Source organism: Hypanus sabinus, chromosome 3 (genome assembly GCF_030144855.1).
Source record: "Hypanus sabinus isolate sHypSab1 chromosome 3, sHypSab1.hap1, whole genome shotgun sequence".
NCBI classification, from domain to species: Eukaryota; Metazoa; Chordata; class Chondrichthyes; order Myliobatiformes; family Dasyatidae; genus Hypanus; species Hypanus sabinus.
In genome coordinates, this window is record NC_082708.1 from 130,154,688 (window position 1) to 130,171,998 (window position 17,311).

At 38.4% G+C, this 17,311-nt stretch overlaps 1 protein-coding gene and 1 long non-coding RNA gene across 5 annotated transcripts in view; one reads left to right on the forward strand and one right to left on the reverse strand.

The window, feature by feature from the left end:
- The window catches only part of LOC132391652 (uncharacterized), a 43,785-nt gene that overhangs the window by 4,020 nt on the left and 22,454 nt on the right, over nucleotides 1-17,311 (reverse strand). For 2 of the 4 annotated variants that reach the window (XR_009511291.1, XR_009511295.1), the window contains 2 exons: nucleotides 8,294-8,383; nucleotides 2,029-2,211 (listed from right to left, as the gene is read on the reverse strand). This is a non-coding gene — a long non-coding RNA (uncharacterized LOC132391652). The remainder of the gene's footprint in view (nucleotides 1-2,028; nucleotides 2,212-8,293; nucleotides 8,384-17,311) is intronic. The other 2 variants (XR_009511296.1, XR_009511294.1) reach the window with 1 other exon arrangement.
- Nucleotides 4,153-17,311, forward strand: part of abhd18 (abhydrolase domain containing 18) — a 61,979-nt gene continuing 48,820 nt past the window's right edge. The window contains exons 1-5 of the mRNA XM_059965112.1: nucleotides 4,153-4,416; nucleotides 4,543-4,776; nucleotides 8,876-8,995; nucleotides 9,762-9,846; nucleotides 15,748-15,848. Coding sequence (XP_059821095.1) covers nucleotides 8,904-8,995; nucleotides 9,762-9,846; nucleotides 15,748-15,848 — 278 coding nt within the window. The 5' untranslated portion in view covers nucleotides 4,153-4,416; nucleotides 4,543-4,776; nucleotides 8,876-8,903. The remainder of the gene's footprint in view (nucleotides 4,417-4,542; nucleotides 4,777-8,875; nucleotides 8,996-9,761; nucleotides 9,847-15,747; nucleotides 15,849-17,311) is intronic.

Here is a 17,311-nt window from a genome sequence, read left to right on the forward strand (position 1 = left end):
TTTTCTCTCTCTGCTTGTATTGCATTGAACTGCTGCCGCTAAGTTAACAAATTTCACGTCACATGCCGGTGATAATAAACCTGATTCTGATTCTGATTCTGACATGTCAGAACGGTAATGGGAATCAGAATTAGAATATTTCGCCACTGGGAAGTTCTGCTTTTGGCAGGTGGAACACAGGTGCTCAACGAAGCGGACCTCCATTTTACAACAGGTCTCACCAGTGTAGAGGAGGCCTCATCGGGAGCACCAAACACAATTGACAACTCCAGCAGGTTCACAGGTGAAGTGTGTCTCACCTGGAAGGACTGTTTGGGACCCTGAACAAAGGTGAGGGAGGAGGTGAACGGGCAGGTGTAATACTTAGGCTGCTTGCAGGGATAAGTGCCGGGAAGGAGATTAGTGGGGAGGAACAAAAGGACATGAAAATCACAGAGGGAGCGATCTCTGCAGATTACTGCAATTTCCCTATTGCCACAATAGGTCTACAGCAGATGCGATCTCAGTGGCTCTCCATACAAGCCTTGGGTCACCTAGACAATGCCAGGATGCTGTTTATTGACTACAGCTCAGCATTTAACACCATCAGTCCTGTTCAAAAAGCTACAGGACCTGGGCCTCTCTACCTTCCTCCACAACTGGATCCATGGCTTCCTAACCAAAAGACCACAATCAGTGTGATTTGGAAATAACATCTCCACCTCGCTGACAGTCAACACTGGTGCACCACAGGGATGTGTGCTGAGCCCACTGCTCTACTCTCTCTACAACCATGACTATGTGGCTAGGCATAGCTCAAATGTCATTGATAAATTTGCTGATAATACAACCATTGTTGGCAGAACTTCAGATAGTGATGAGAGGGCATAGAGGAGCGAGGTATACCAGTTAGTTGAGAGGTGTTGTGACTCAACATTATCAAGACCAAAGTCCATAAGGACTTCAGAAAGGATAAGACAAGGGAACACAAACCAATCCTGATAGAAGGATCAGAAGTGGAGAAACTGAACAATTTCAAGTTCCTGGGTGCCAATATCGCTGATGACCTAATCTGGATGCAACATACTGATGCACCTATAAAGAAGATGAGATAACAGCTATATTACATTAGTTTACTTCTTTTACATCTGTTTTTCAGTTCAAATGTGTTTCTGGGACTGTTAGATCTCGTGATTTAGAGATTGGAGATTATTTGAGTGCTCCTGTGCTTTGTTGTCTCTGAGAAGATTCTGAAAATCGAGCGCGTACATAGACAGCCTTAAGAAACTTTGAGACAGGATGTTCAACTCCATTTTGCAGATTAAAGCGTGGAGGAGGATTGAGACATGGAGATGAATGCAGATGGTGAGTGAGGGTTCAGTACCGACAGCCTTCCTTTTGATTGCTACCAGAGAAGAAGTCTGTGAGCAGCCTATCTCTGTGTGGCTCGCTGTGACAGGCAGGTGGGCCTCTCTGCCGTGTTGTGTCAGTCTCTTTCTATGAATGTCGCTGATATCAGAGGATGCTATTGTGGGTCTGTGTTTATGGACTGTGGACTTTTTTTGACTTACGGTTTTTATATTCTGTGATTTTTATCACCCATTCCTTTTCCATTTTGTTGTTCTATTAGATTTTTTTGTGTGGGGAAGAGGTTGATTGGGGGTTGAAGTTCTTGTTCCATTTTTTGCAAAGGGAGGGATTTTGAAGGTTGATGATTGGGATGCCGTTCTTTTTGTGCTGGGGGGGCTGTGGGTTTGATGTTTTTCTCTGAATGGCTTTCATGTTGCTTCTTTGTTTCATGGCTACCTGGAGAAGATGAATTTCAGAGTTGTATATGGATACATGCTCTGAAAATAAACGAACCTTTGAGGGGTTTGAGGAGATTTGATTTGTCCAAGCTTTGGTTTGTAAGCTTCTACAACTGTACAGTGGAGAGCATTCTGGCAGGCTGCATCACTGTCTGGTATGGGGGGGGGGGTTGTTATTGTGCAAGATTGAAGTAAGTTGCAGAAACTTGTAAAATTAGTCAGCTCCATCATGGATACTAACCTCCATAGTATCCAAGACATCTTCAAGGAGTGGTGCCTTAGGAAGGCGACGTCCATCATTAAGGATCCTTACCACCCAGGACATGCCCTTTTCTCACTGTTACCATTGGGCAGGAGGTACAGAAGCCTGAAGGCACACACTCAGCAATTCTGGAACAGCTTCTTCTCCTCTGTCATCTGATTTCTAAATAGACATTGAACCCATGAACAATACCTCACTACTTTTTTGTTTTCTTTGCGCTACTTATTTTAACTTTACTATTTAATAGACATACTGTATAGATGCTCACTGTAATTCCATTTTGTTTCCTCTATATTTATTTATCATGTATTTCATTGTACTCATGCTGTAAAGTTAACAAATTTCACAAGATATTCTGGTGATATTAAATATGATTCTGATTCTGAAAGTGAAAAGACAGGGTGGAGGAAGGTAAATATGTTTGGTGGTAGGATCCCTTTGGAGATGATGGAAGTTGTGGATAGTGATGTGTTGGATGCAGAAGCTCATGTTGTGGGAGGTAAGGATGAAAGGAACTCTCACTTTTAAGGCAGCAGGCATATGTGGTGAGCGTGGATGTTTGGGAACTAACTGGCCTATATTTAACTGCCTTTTGCCTACATCCATTTTTAAACAGTGACATGATATTTGCTGTCTTCAAAGCCTGCTCCGCCTTTCAATAAGATCATGGCTGATCTGGCCATAGACTGAATTCAACCTACCTGCCTTCTCCCCCAAACCCTTAATTCCCCTACTATGCAAAAAGCTATCCAACCATGTCTTAAATATATTTACTGAGGTAGCCTTCACTGCTTCATTGGGCTGCGAATTCTTCTGATTCACCTTCCTCTGGGAAAAGCTGCTCTTCCTCATCTCCATCCTGAATCTACTCCCCCCAATCTTGAGGCCTAGTTCTAGTCTCACCTACCAGTGGAAACAACTTTCCTGCCTCTATCTTATCTATCTCTTTCATAATTTTATATTTTTTTGTAAGATCTCCACTCATTCTTCTGAATTCTAGTGAATATAGTCTCAGGCAACTCAATCTCTCCTCATAGTCTAATCCCCTTGTCTCTGGAATCAACCTGGTGAACCTCCTCTGCACCCCCTCCAAATCCATGCATCCTTCCTCAAGTAAGGAGATCAGTTCTGCATGCAGTACTCCAAGTGTGGCCTCACTAGTACCCTGTATTGTTGCAGCATGACCTCTCTACTCTTAAATTCAATTCCTCTAGCAATGAAGGCCAATGTTCTTGATAGCCTGCTGCACCTGCAAAGCAATCTTTTGTGATTCATGCACAAGCACTCCCAAGTCCCTCTGCACAGCAGTATGCTGCAATTTTTTTACCATTTAAATCATAATCTGCTCTGATTTTTCCTTCCAAAGTGGATGACCTCGCATTTACCCACATTGTACTCCATCTACCAGACCCTTGCCCACTCACTTAACCTATCTATATATCTCTGTAGACTCTCCATATCTTCTGCACAATTTGCTTTTCTATTCCATTTAGTATCATCAGCAAACTTAGATACACTACCCTTAGTCCCCTCTGCCAGATTGTTAATGTATATTGTGAACAGTTGTGGGCCCAGCACTGACCCCTGTGGCACACCACTCACCACTGATTGCCAACCAGAGTAACACCCATGTATCCCATCTCTCTGCTTTCCATTAGTTAACTAATCCTCTATCCATGCTAATACATCACCCCCAACTGTAAGCATTCTCATCTTATGGATAAGTCTTTTATGCGGCACCTTATCAAATGCCTTCAGGAAATCCAAGGAAATCCCCTCTATCCACTGTGTTCATTATATTCTCAAAGAACTCCACCAAGTGTTTCAAACAGGACCTGTCTTTGCTGAATCCATGCTGTGTCCATTCCTGGATCCATTTCTTTCCAGATCCCTCACCATTTCTTCTTTGATGATAGCTTCAAGCATTTTCCCAATTTCTTATTTTATCTTTCAGTATATTTTATGTATTGGACTGTACTCCTGCCACAAAACAACAAATTTCACCTGTCAGTGATAATAAACCTGATTCTGATTCAGAATGCAGAACATAGTGTTCCAGTTACAGAGAGTACAGTACAGACAGACAGTTAAGGCTCAAGGCCATGAGGAGGTAGACTATGAAGTCAACAGAAGAAAATTTTATTTTGATTTACTGAGGCACTAACCTTCTTTCCCACCTATAGCCATTTCCTCTACCTGTCCTAATACAACCTGTGTTGTTCAGCATGCTAACCGTCCTCATCCGCCCTCAGCTCAGTGCCGACCTGCAGGTTTTCTGGGCGCTGATTGGAGGACTGCTGGATCACGGGGTGTTTGCAAGATGGCGGCGTTCTTGGTAATGGGTTGAGGACGAGCACTGTGGTTGAAGTGAGTAAGAACAAAGCGAACGATTGTTATCGCCGTTGTCCGTTGGTTTATTTTTATTTTGAAATTATATTGTACACGATGGTTCTATTGCTAGTGAGGTTGACCCTCTGACTTCTCGAATTACAGATGCTACTTGAATGACCCGTTTTGTTTCGGTGCAGTCTTGGATTATAATGATGATCGGTTGATGAAGAAGAGCGTTCTCGTCTTCCAGGCAAATCGAGGAGCTCATTCGGATCAGGACATAATTTTAATGTGTTTTGGTAATCAATGTTTTAAGCGATGTAAAAGAGATCGAATGTGATTGTAAAATCTATCTCGCTCTAAATACGTTGGTGGATGCTGATGGCATTTTTACGGGTAAAAATGTTTAATGAAACGTAAATTTAGAATAAAATGAAAATAGCACGTAATCTTTTTTTGCAAAAAATACTGCTTAAACAGTAACCAGCAAAAGTAAAATTAATTTGATTTTGTTTATAAGTTTGACAAACTAGCAAATGGTTCTTACACATTGCAGAAAACCGATCACCTGATTTTGTCCCATTGTTGTGTGGGAATTGGCTGTTGGTTGCTGTTTCTTACTTTACCACCAATATCACTGACTAAAATGCTTAGGATATCTTGAACAGAACTACATTGTGATTTTTGCAGGTTGAAAATGAGAGGCTGTAACTCAAGTGGTTGAGAGGAAGGGGGAGTGGAAACAGTGATGTAGCCAGATTGGGGAAAGCAGTGGGTTAGGAGCTATTGATAAGATTATGAGTGACCTGATTAAATCATGGAGCCCAGTTCAAGGGGCCAAATGACCTATGTTTTCAATCCCTCATCTTGTAATATAAAAAGAAACAGAATCAGTTTTAATATCATGGGTATATGTTGTGAGAATGATAAGATCCTTTTGCTTGGGGACTTCAACTCTCGGGTGGGACAGAATAACAGGATTTGGAGTGGAGTGCTAGGTAGGCATGGTATTGGCAAGATCAATGCAAGTGGCATGAGGCTACTTACTCTTTGCTCTGAGCATAACCTTACCATAACCAACACCATCTTCCAGCAGAAGGCAAAATATAAGACCTTGTGGATGCAACCTCGCTGTAAACATTGGCACGTGATCGATCGATGTTTTGTGGCAGCAGTGCATTGTGATACATAATTTAAACTATAAATTACAATAAGAAATATATGTAAAATAGGTAGTGAATAACAAAAGTAAAAAATATTGAGGTAATGTACATGGATTCATTGTCCATTCAGAAATCTGATGGTGGTGGGGAAGAAGCTGTTGAGTGCATGTCTTCAGGCTCCTGGACCACCACCTTGATGGTAGCAATGAGAAGAAGGCATGTCCAGGGTGATTTTGGTCCTTAATGATGAATGCCACCCTTTTGAAGCATTGCCTCAAAAAAGCAAGCAACCTGTTCAGTTGTTCAGTAAAAACGGAGCAGGTCGAGGAACTGCAGACAACTTGCTTTTGAATAATAGAATTATTAAATATATTGAGGTGCTTCATTGGAATCTTATACAAGATTTATTGCTAAGCCACTTTTAAAAAATTAGAAGAAACAGATTTTAGAGAATTTCTGAAAGGGGAAGGTAAAGAGGTTTATACCAAAACCTGGGGCCTTAGCTGTTGAAGGCCACAGCCAGTAATAATAAAGGCAGATTTGCACTAGAGACCAGAATTGAAGGGATATAGGAGTCTTGAGTTCTATAGTTGAAGATTAAATTGTTGACCAATTTAACTATATTCCACCTTTCACTCGTAGACAGCCCATAACCTCCATTTTTATTACATCCATGTGCCTATCTAAGAGTCTTTAAAATGTCACTGTTGTGTCAGCCTCTACCACCATTCCTGACAGTGTTTACCAGTCATCCACCATTCTCTGTATATTAGAAAAAAATCTGCCTCTGACATCTCTCCTATATTTTAATCCACTCACTTTAAGCCTTTGTACTCTGGTATTCGCCATTGCTCTTATTGGATAAAGGTGCTAGCTATCTACCTATGCCCCTCATAATCTTATAAATCTAGATCAAGTCTCCTCTCATGCTATGTCACTTCAAAGAACAAATCCCTAGCCTGGAGGACATAAAGAAGGATTGGAGTAATCACCTTTATGATTGGAGTAAGAACTTTATTGGTAGTATTGTATGCCCTTGGAATGTTCCACCACTGCTATAGATACGCAGTTGTTGCTGAAATTGATATAACTTTAGATTTCGAAAGGAATACTTTGGGGAAACGTATTTGAGGTACAAGATCATTCATTTTCTTGTTGAGACATTTGTATGGGTAGATGGCCACCAGCTCCTACTACTTGTGTTCCTTACAGATATATAATAGCAAGAAAAAGTTTGTGAACCCTTTGCAATTACCTGGTTTTCTGCATTAATTACTCATAAAGTGTGGACTTGATTTTCATCTAAGTCACAATAATAGACAAACACAATCTGTCTAAATTAATAACACAAACAATTGTACTACTTCCCATCAATAACTGAGTACACCATTTAAACAGTAATCAGTACACAGTAAGAGAAATTGTCTACAAATGGAGAAAATTCAGTACTGTTGCTTCTGTCCCTAGGAGTGGGCATCCTGCAAAGATCACACCAGGAGCACAATGTGCAATGCTGAAGAAGGTGAAAAATAACCCAAGGGTAACAGCAAAAGACCTGCAAAAATCTCTAGAAGTTGCTGCAGTTTCTATTCATGTGTCCACTATAAGAAAAACACTGAACAACAATGCAGTTCATGGAGGAAACAGCTGCTCTCCAAAATAAAACAAAGTTTGCAAAAGACCACCTGGATGTTCTACAATGCTACTGGGACAATGTTCTCTGGACAGATGAGACAAAAGTTGAACTTTTTGGCAGAAGTGCTCATTGTTGTGTTTGATGGGAAAAGGGCACTCCAAACCAACACCAAAATCTCATCCCAGCTGATGAATGGTGAAGGAATATCATGGTTTGGGGGCTGCTTTGCTGACACAGTGCAATTATTGAGGGAAGAATGGGAGACATTTTACAGGAGAATATCAGGGTAGCGGTCTTACCTGAAGCTTAATAGATTTTGCAACAAGACAATGATCTGAAACACCAGAGTTAACCAACAACAGAATAGTTTAAAAAGAAGAAAATTTGTGTTTTAGAATGACCAAGTTAGAGTCCAGACCCGAACTCAACTGAAATGCTGATGCATGACCTGAAGAGGGCTGTTCATGCAAGGTATCCCAGAAATATTGATGAACTGAAACAGTTTTGTATGGAGGAATAGTCTAAAATTCCTCCTTGCCATTGTGCAGGTCTGACAGTACAAACTGAAGAAGGAGAACGCTGTCGGCCATATTAAGTTGTTGCCGTTGACACTGTGTTGAGTGTGTATCTTTGTATTTGGCTTAAATTGTTCTTAGTAAGATTCACCCTGACCACCCCCCCCCCCCCACACACACTTTTCTAGTCAGCACTGTCTTCACTTGCCCCATTTAACCTGTCTCAGTGTGGTAGACTTTTGGACCCCACGGTGTTTCTGTTCTGTTGATGGAAAACGATCACGATTAAAAATAAAGTGGGAATATAAAGTGGAAATAATAAAGCAATCGGAAGGAGGTGAAACGCCATCGGTCATTGGAAAAGTGTTAGGCTACAGACGGTCAACAATCGGAACAATTTTAAAGGATAAAGTGAGAATAATGGAGGATGTGAAAGGCCCTGCCCTGATGAAAGCTGCAATTAATACTAAGTGATGCAGTGGTTTAATTATTGAAATATATACGTTTCTTAAGTGTTTTATATGCATAGAAAGGTAAAATATATACTATATACTAAGACAAACGTTTGACTAACTGACGCTAAATAATAGTAGATGTACCTGTTCCGACTTGCATACTGTTCCGACACGTGCAAATCTGACTTAAAGATGGACTCAGGAACGGAACTCGTTCGTAACCCGGGGGATTGCCTATACAGGAAACGTTTGGTGGAGGTTATTGATGCTAAAGGTGGTTCTACCAATTATTAAATACAAAAGTTCAGATACTTGTGAATCATTAAACAATGTGTTCAATAAAGACATGAAAAGTACAATTGTTTGTTGTGTTATTAGTTTAGGCAGACTTGGATGAAGATCAGACCACATTTTACGATTGATTAATGCAGAAAACCAGGTAACTGGAAAGGCTTCACAAATTTTTTCTTGCAACTGTAGTTGTAGAATGAGGTAATTTAATTCCAAGGGTCAAGTTAATATTTGCACTTTTGGGGAAGTAGCCTAGTTTGAGAGATGCCAAGAATTTTTTCCTTTATAGTTTCAAAAGCTGAGGATTTATGTAAAAATGTTAACATTTGTTAAGTATTGGATAAAATAATTTTAATTATGTTTTCATAATTGTAATAATTTTATATCTTTAATTTACCTATTAAATATGTGATTGGAAATTTTTTGTTTAATTAGATGTATTTAAAATTAATTGGACCTTCTAATGGGTGTCAGTAAATTGGACGTCCTCTATAGACGGTTCCTTCTTACGAAGTTTTTCATCCAAGGATGGGGAAAACCAGACGATCTCAGAAGGTACTCTTGGTGTCATTTCTTGATTATGTCACTCATTATTTTAGTGTACATTGTTACAGTAACCTAGTGGACTATTTCATTTGTGGGATTGATTTTATAGCTGGTTTGTCTGCTGATTTACAATACTGTTAGAATGTTATTATTTTAGCCTGCTTCAACTTTGCCAGATTGGAAGACTTTACAAACTATTGATGTTATCCAATTAATAACACACTGGAACATAGAATATAATGTACAGACAGCGCAGGCCAATTGGCCCATGATGTTGTGTTGACCATTTAACCTACTCTTCTGATCAATTTAATCCTTCCCTCTCCCATAGACTTCCAATTTTCTTTCACCTGCATGCCATTCTAAGAGTTTCTTAAATGTCCCTATTGTATCTGCTTGTATTGTATTGCATTACCAGACCCTGGCAATGTGTTCCTTGCAACTACCCCTCTCTGCATTTTTTTAAAAAACCACAACCTCTGACAACCCTCCTATACTTTCCTCTAGTCATCATAAAATTGTGCCCATTGTATTAGCAATTTTCTCCTTAGGGGAAAAAGTCTCTGCTTTACTCTCTAAATAGAGATCAATTATCAAATTTTAATACTTAATTCTGTAAATGATAATGTTGCTTTGCTTTTGTTTGTAATTCCAAATGTATGCTTCAACTTACGGCATTCAACAATATGATGGGCACATTTAATGAAATACTTAACACTCACATGAATATAAAATTCACTCAAGTAATGTAATTCTTTTCCTTTTAAAATTGCAGATTGTTTGAATTTAGGAAAACAATAGGAAACAGAGAAAAATGTCAACAATTAGTACCAAAAGACTATCCCATATTCATCGACAAGGTAATAAACTGTCACAAAAAGATCTTTTAAAAGTGCATGACTTTTGCATTAGATTAGATTGTGTGCCAGAATGTAATTGTTTCAGTCTTTGGCTGATTTAACTAGACACACATACCTCTGTAAAGCTGATTTTTGGCTAGGTTGTGATAGAAAGTACTAATTCTGGTGTTGGATTCCAGCAGAATCTCCTGGATTGTCATGGGGAATAATAATAGTATATATGTTATTGTAGATTAATTTTGGTAGTATCAATTGTTGAATTCTATCCTCAACTGGTTCTGTAGCTTCATATTTTCCGGTTCAGTCATGGCAGGATATAATTTTTAGTATCAGTTGACACTTGTATTGATCTTTTAATTTTAGACACATTTGACAAGCAAGTCAGACTTAGCACTTTAGCAACTGGAGATGTTAGAAAGAACTGAAGTAATTGCGAAAGAGGTTGATTTTTGAGAATGCTTCCGATGGTAGGGAGAAACTTAGCAAGAGGAAAGGAATTAAATTCTTCAAGACTAATTATGCCAGAATATAAAGAAATGGTAGTGACCCTAGTTGGATGTGCCATAATTAGCATTTAATCCATATCCCTAATTGTTCTTGAAGTTGGTTGTGATGTTAAAGCCTTCCTTGTAAAGCTACCTTGTGGTGAAGGCATAGAAATAGTAAAGCTCCAGGACTTTGACCGACCAGTTGAGTATCAGTTAAGCATTTGAAATATAGGCGGAGTAGAACTTTCACCTGATACTGTTCTTTCAAATAATTTGAGAGTAGGAACGTTTATATGATGAAGAGGTATGGATGGCATGAGTACATGAAATGATTTCCGAAGTAAGTCAGTAAACTGGAGGTAACCCCTGAAAGTTAATAGAAAAAGGAATGCTAAGTAATTATTGGCTCAGTTCAAATGGATTTTGTGCTGCAGTTGTGAATAAAATGCTTTTGAATAGTTGGGGGGGATGACTAGGAAGATGTTGGAAAATCGAAGTGTGTTCAAATGCATGGTTGAGTTTTTAGCAGCTGTGGGAGTAAAATAATGTTTTAAAAAATTATCTTGATGATGGGATGATTATGTTGAGTGAAGCAGGACACTGATGTACTGAGTTGGATTTAGTGAGTTGGCAAGACACGGGTGGGAAATGGAAAATAAATAGACTAAAACTTAAATGTGGCTTAAATGCATCAACGCTGAGAGGATATTTAGAACCAATTGTGATTTCATACCTAGCTATATAAGTGCTGTTAATACTTCATGTATGATAGAATTGTTTCTAGCTTCCTTATAAATTTAGGTAGTGAAAAGACAAAACTGGTTGTCAGTTTATGTATACTTACAATTATAACTTCTTGGATTGCTCTTGAGTTAGTGGAATTAATGTGGGAAATTATTAAGATGGACCTCTATTAATTTGTTAGATAAACATCTATATATCGACTAGCCCCCAAAAATGAACAAAATGGTTTTCGTTGATGTTGTTTCATCTTTCTGTTCTGTGAATTTGTGTGTAGCAGGAAAATGCATAAGATGTGATCAGAATATTTGGTTGATCAATGCTTCCCTCAAGTTTGTCTTACTGTAATGATACCTAGGGTTAAATGTTTATTTGGATTGAATTCCCTGGAACTTATCAAGTTAAGGATGATTTAATCAGTTTTAAGTTAGAACTATCAAATAATTGCTGTAATTTTCATGATAAACAATCTCAAATTAACTTTTTAGTTACTGTTACAGTTCCAGATTCAGAGGAAGAATGTGGGTGAAAACCGTCTTAAAATACTTATATTGAAGAAGGTGTTTTAAAAAAAAAAGTCCTGTTCTTACTGCATGAATCATCTGTATCAACATTGTATCAGGACAAGATTGGGAGTAGATTATGATTGATTTTGCTATTGTCACTGGCTGTCCCTACCCCTTACTGTCCAAGTTTCATCCAACAAGGCTTAGGTAAATGTGTAAGTAGATGAACAGTGAATGAGACAGTTTTAAAGATAAACAATTGGGGGAAAGCACATCCAGCTAACTCCATTGCAACATTTTATAATTACCAATTAAAATGATAAAGTATAGCACTATAGCAAAATGAAGTGAGTGTCTAATGCACTATGATTGAGAAGGATTTGAGGTATAGATGTTGGAGAACAAAATAGCAGATCAGAGCAAAGTTCCAGAAAGAATTGAGTTTGTTTGCAGACTAATCTGAGCAATGTAGATCAGGTATGAATGAAGCTAATATTTTGATGATTGCTATGTTTTGAATAAACTGGAGCTTATGATGGATGAGACCAGAACTGTGGGCATTGCAACAATTGATTATTGAGGTTTATATTAGCTTCAGATAGATTGGCAAGTGAATAAATCTTCATTAATCCTCTCTTAGCCAGCACCAATGCCATTTTGAGTCATCCAGTTTCTTTTAAGCTTCATCCTAACACGTATTCTTTCATCTCTCCCCCTTCTTACTTTTAATAGCATTGATAACCCATATAAATACTGTGTCATCCAGATCCATTTGGTGACTTTCCTATCACAATCATTTATCCTCTCAGTCGTCCCTTTTCACTGAAGTGTTGAATATACTTGTTTTCTTGTTCTTTCTACTTTTCATATGAAGTTATTCAGCTGAAATGTTAACATTGTTTCTGCATGACCTGCTCAATATTTCAAATTTATTTTATTGCGGGACATTTATTATTTAGCTCAGTCTGAAAATATGCATTGGAAGAATGAATTAGTCTCAAAAGAACAAAGCCTATAATTGGGTTTGGGAGTTAATGGATTTGGTTTTTCCAATCTTGAAGAAATTGATACTGAATTGGTAGAACAGAGAGCCTGACAGCAGAGGGCTGTTGTTGAGATGGAAGTGATTTTAGACTATGTAGCAGTTGTCATCTAATTCCATTTAGCATTCTTGGGAATTGCCTATTTACATTAGCTGTTGGAATCTTTATTTTAAAAATAAATGTTCAGGGCATCACTGGACTGAGAACAAGGAAAGAGGAAAAAATACGATATGAACCAGCTCCATCATTGAATAGCACTATCTCACAGGGCAGTGATTCATTATAGCACACATGATACTCCATTCTGAATGCTCAGGTACATATCCCTTTCCATACTTTACAAAGAACATCTGCTCAGGTTACGTTGTGCTGTTTTGGGAATCTGGAATAACCCCGTCTACCTTCTCTGCTTCTCTGGTTATAGCTGTGTCAAGAGCTCAGTTTGAGTCCTGGCCTTTGCTGGCACTCTCCCAGCAAAAAATTGCCCTATGGATAGATACAGAATGGTTGCCTTTTAGGGCTGTTGATGACTTTGCCATGGTGAATGGTCAGCTGCTCATCACTGAGGTGTTGGGTTTCATCATATCAAACAGGTGGTGCTGACAGAAACCACGGGATCCAGGCAGTCTGTTAACATATGGAGAAGGTGCTGCTGATCTCCAACAGGACAATCCGAATGCAGCCCTGGGCCCCACTCCTCAGCATTGAGTGGCTACAGTGCCTGCCTTGCTCTGTATACTGTACTGCCCTGGCTTTCATACTAGCCCTTTTAAGAAGTTTTTCTGCATTAATTATAGAGCAGTACATTGTGAGGTCTGTGGCAGACTCCTGGCTCAGTAGCAAAAGGCAATAAGGAAAATGGGTTCAAATGATGTTCCCAGTGCAGCAGTGCTATCAGTAACACACTTACCTCTAATTATAAGGCAAGAATGAAAGCTTTTAGCACTGATACCATGTTGGTGTCTGGGAACATATTCTGAGTGTATATAATGATTGCTAATTCTCTATCTCAACATCATTTTCTTGTTCTATCATCATGAGTGGTTCCTGGGTTGTAATAGTTGGGGGTGGTTGTAGGGTAAGCTCCCACTGCTTATTAAATACTCCCAATGGCATGTGTCTGAAATAGCCTCTGACCAGCTCCTGCCCTTCACTTGTGGCTTAGCTACTATGCTCGGCAAACTTGTTTCTCCTGGCAGGATAAGAGGTAAAGGTAGGTTACTGGCATATTAAAATCAGATGGGGCTCATCAGCTATGGTTTCCTCGTCATCTAGATGATGAGAAAAAGGCCCACTTATTCTATTAATTTTGTTTTGTTATCCATTGCAATGTGATACCTGCTATTCCATCTGCTTAAATTATGCACTCTAACATCTTATGTGGACTTGTGTGTTTCCTCTGCCTTTCCTTTCTCCTCTGCCCCATCTCTATTATCAGATTCTTTCCTCTCCAGCCCTTGACCTTTCTCATCCACTTGGTTTCACCTATCACCTTCTAGCTAGCCTCCTTCCCTTCCCCCCACCTTTTTATTCTGGTATCTTCCCCTTCCTTCTAAGTCCTGAGGAAAGATCTTGGCCCAAGACGTTGACTGCTCCATTTTATTCCATTGATGTTTCCTGAGCTGAGTTTTGTTTGTGTTGCTCAAGTATACTATGTCCATATATCCTACATAGAAAATTGTGAAAAAAAATTAGATTTGTCAAAGATGATTTCCCTTTGATAAATTCATGTTGATTTTGTTAATCCTGTTAATGTTTTCCCAGTGCATTCTTATCACTTCCCTTACTGACTCCATTTATTTCCCTCCTTTTGCTGATATCTATTAAAGAGTTCATTTGCACCTTGTAGTACTCAGGATGTCACCTGTCAGGTCCTGGCGATATAGCAGTTTTTAATTCCCTTAATGTCTTGAGGGAATTTTGTTTTATTAATGCTGTTTTCTTTATTTCCTCCTTTTCATTAGGCTCTTTGTTCCTTACCAATTCTGGAAAAACATTTGTATTTCAATCTGATTTTTTGAGGCTTTATTTGTATAGTCTCAAATAGATTTTGAGGTGGTTTCCCTATCTTCCATTTCTCTGTTCAGAGATATTTAAGTATTAAATTTACTTTGGAATGAAGTAATTGCAATGGCACTATTTTCCATGGCTTCTGTTAAGTGGCTTGCTGGTTTGCTTTATGGCATAATGTTGTTACAGGTCATCCCAACTTATTGACCCTCATACATGTGAATTAACTCCCATAGTATTATTAAATTCAAAAGTCTGACAAACGTACGCCTTAATTGCTATGTCTGGCCCCCTTTTGTCCCTCCCCCACTTTCAGTATTTGGTCTTCTCTGTTTTTGTTGCCACTCACTACAGTATCATGGAGGTATGGTTACTAGGTAGTGATTATTGTGTATTACCCAAAGTGTGGGCGAACTCGATGTTGGGACGTCTATAAAAAGGAAGCTATTCATTACCTAGGAATTACCTGCGTTGCAGTATTTAAGAAGACTCCTGCTTCCATGGAGCAAATGGAACTAAGGAGGAACTGGGCTAGTATTAACGCCAGCGGTGAGTTCGTGACAATTAGATTTTTTTCCCCCAAAAGATAAATTGTACAGCATTTGTCCTATGCACCAATTTCACAGATAATGATTGGGTGAGGTGCGGCAGGCAAAACCTTATGAATTAATGAGACAAGTCCTCTTTTACAATTATTTGGAACCTGTAGTGTTTTTTAAAGAGGCTATTAATTTAATTCTGTACTACCTTTTAGTTCTTTTAATTCTGCCTGCTTGGCCATTGATTAAGTAGCTGAAAATATTTGGCCCTCCAACTGAGAGAATGGTAAAGGCAAGTCATTTTATAATATACAAGAAGTTGTTAGGTGAGTTGTTAAACTACAGGCCAGGTGCTGGAATATAAGATTAATATGACAGATATTTGATGAACATTGCTCATGGACAGCCTCTCTTCACCAAGCTTCACCAGTGGAAGGCTAAAGTTTATGTCATGTCCCTGGCTTAGCAGTATGTAGCCTGAGAAGATGTCTTTTTTAAATATGGGAAGGGTATGTGGAAATTGATGTTCATTTCTTTGTTGCATAATTGAATACAATAGTGGTTTTCTCTACAGGTAGAGGAGCAGGCAGACTGTCAGATCATGGATGGGCATTTTGTATCTCCACTGGATCATTATTTGCCAGGGATTATGCCAGCTGAATCTGTCAATGCAAGGTAAGGAAATGAAAACATACAATTGATTCATGAATGGTTTTGCAAGACTTTTTGAGATGTGATGTGATTTGCCCTTAAACAGGTAAAAGAAAACATTAGATTTTTCTTTTTAAGATGTATAGGTTACATTCATAAATGCCCCAGATTTTCCCAACATTATCTGATTTTTAAAAAACGCTATTTATTCTATTAATCTATATTATTCATAATATGTCATTGCAATTACTGATGATGCCAACCTTTAACAGTTTCTGATCTATTTCCCTCTTCCATTGTGTCATCAGCATGCAATTGTTTGACCATCGTTTATTTAAGGTCAAAAGTTAATGATGTCAAAAATCCATTTTGAGTACAGTGGATTAGACAATTATGTTAGTAAGCATAGTTTTTCATCTGTACATTGTTAGAAACATTGATATCTATCAGATTTAATTAAAAATATATGAACTGTTAAATGTTTTCTAGTTAAACTATTCAGTTAGAATATCTGTAAAGTATGTGTCATGACTTGACTCTGAGAATTTGGTATAGTTTGCTCCTTTTAAGATCTTCTTAGCAAGGTGGATAACCTTTTAAGAAGAAGAGCGTAGAATAGTAGTGGGTCAATAATATTTAAGAGTTCATTATTTTTGATTAATATCCAGAAACAATATTTATAGAGGTCCTGCTGGAAGGAAACAATAGAAAGTCACTAAAGTTAAACAGTTTGTGGAAGCCTAGCCAAATTAAGCAAGAAACCTGAGTATAATTTCCTGATTTCAAGACTGAGAAATGAAACAGAACAGATAGGAAGGTACAGGGGATCATTTAAACAATAATGATCACGTTTAATAAGGATTATAATGATGGAAAGGCAAGTCTTGATTAGGGATACTCAGCATGGCTTTGTGCATGGAAGATCGTGTCTCATGAATTTAATTAAGATTTTTTGATAAGGTAACCAAAAGGATGATAAAGGCAGAGCAGTTGATACTGTCTACTTGGGCATTAGCATTGCTTTTGACAAGATCCCATTTGGTAGGCTAGTCCCGAAGGTGAGATCATAATGGAGTCTAGGATGAGCTATGTTGGGAGCCGTCACTGTCGTAGTGAAGAGTTGTGTTTCCATATTGGAGGCATATGACCAGTGTTGTACTGTGGAGATCAGTACTATGTCCTCTGCTATTTGTCATAAATATTAATGATTTAGATGAGAATATAAGTGGCATGATTAGAAAGTTTACGGATGTCACCAAAATTGGTGGAATGGTATATAGTGAAGAAGGTTACCTAACGTTACTACAGGATCCAGATAAACTGGGAGATTACATAAAAGAATGGCAGATGGAATGTAACTCGGATAGTGTAAGGTGATGCACTTTGGTGAAATAACTCAGGACAGGACTTGCATAATCAATAATGAGGCCCTGGAGTGTTGTAGAATAGATAGACGTTGGGTACAAGTACATAGTTCCATGAAATTG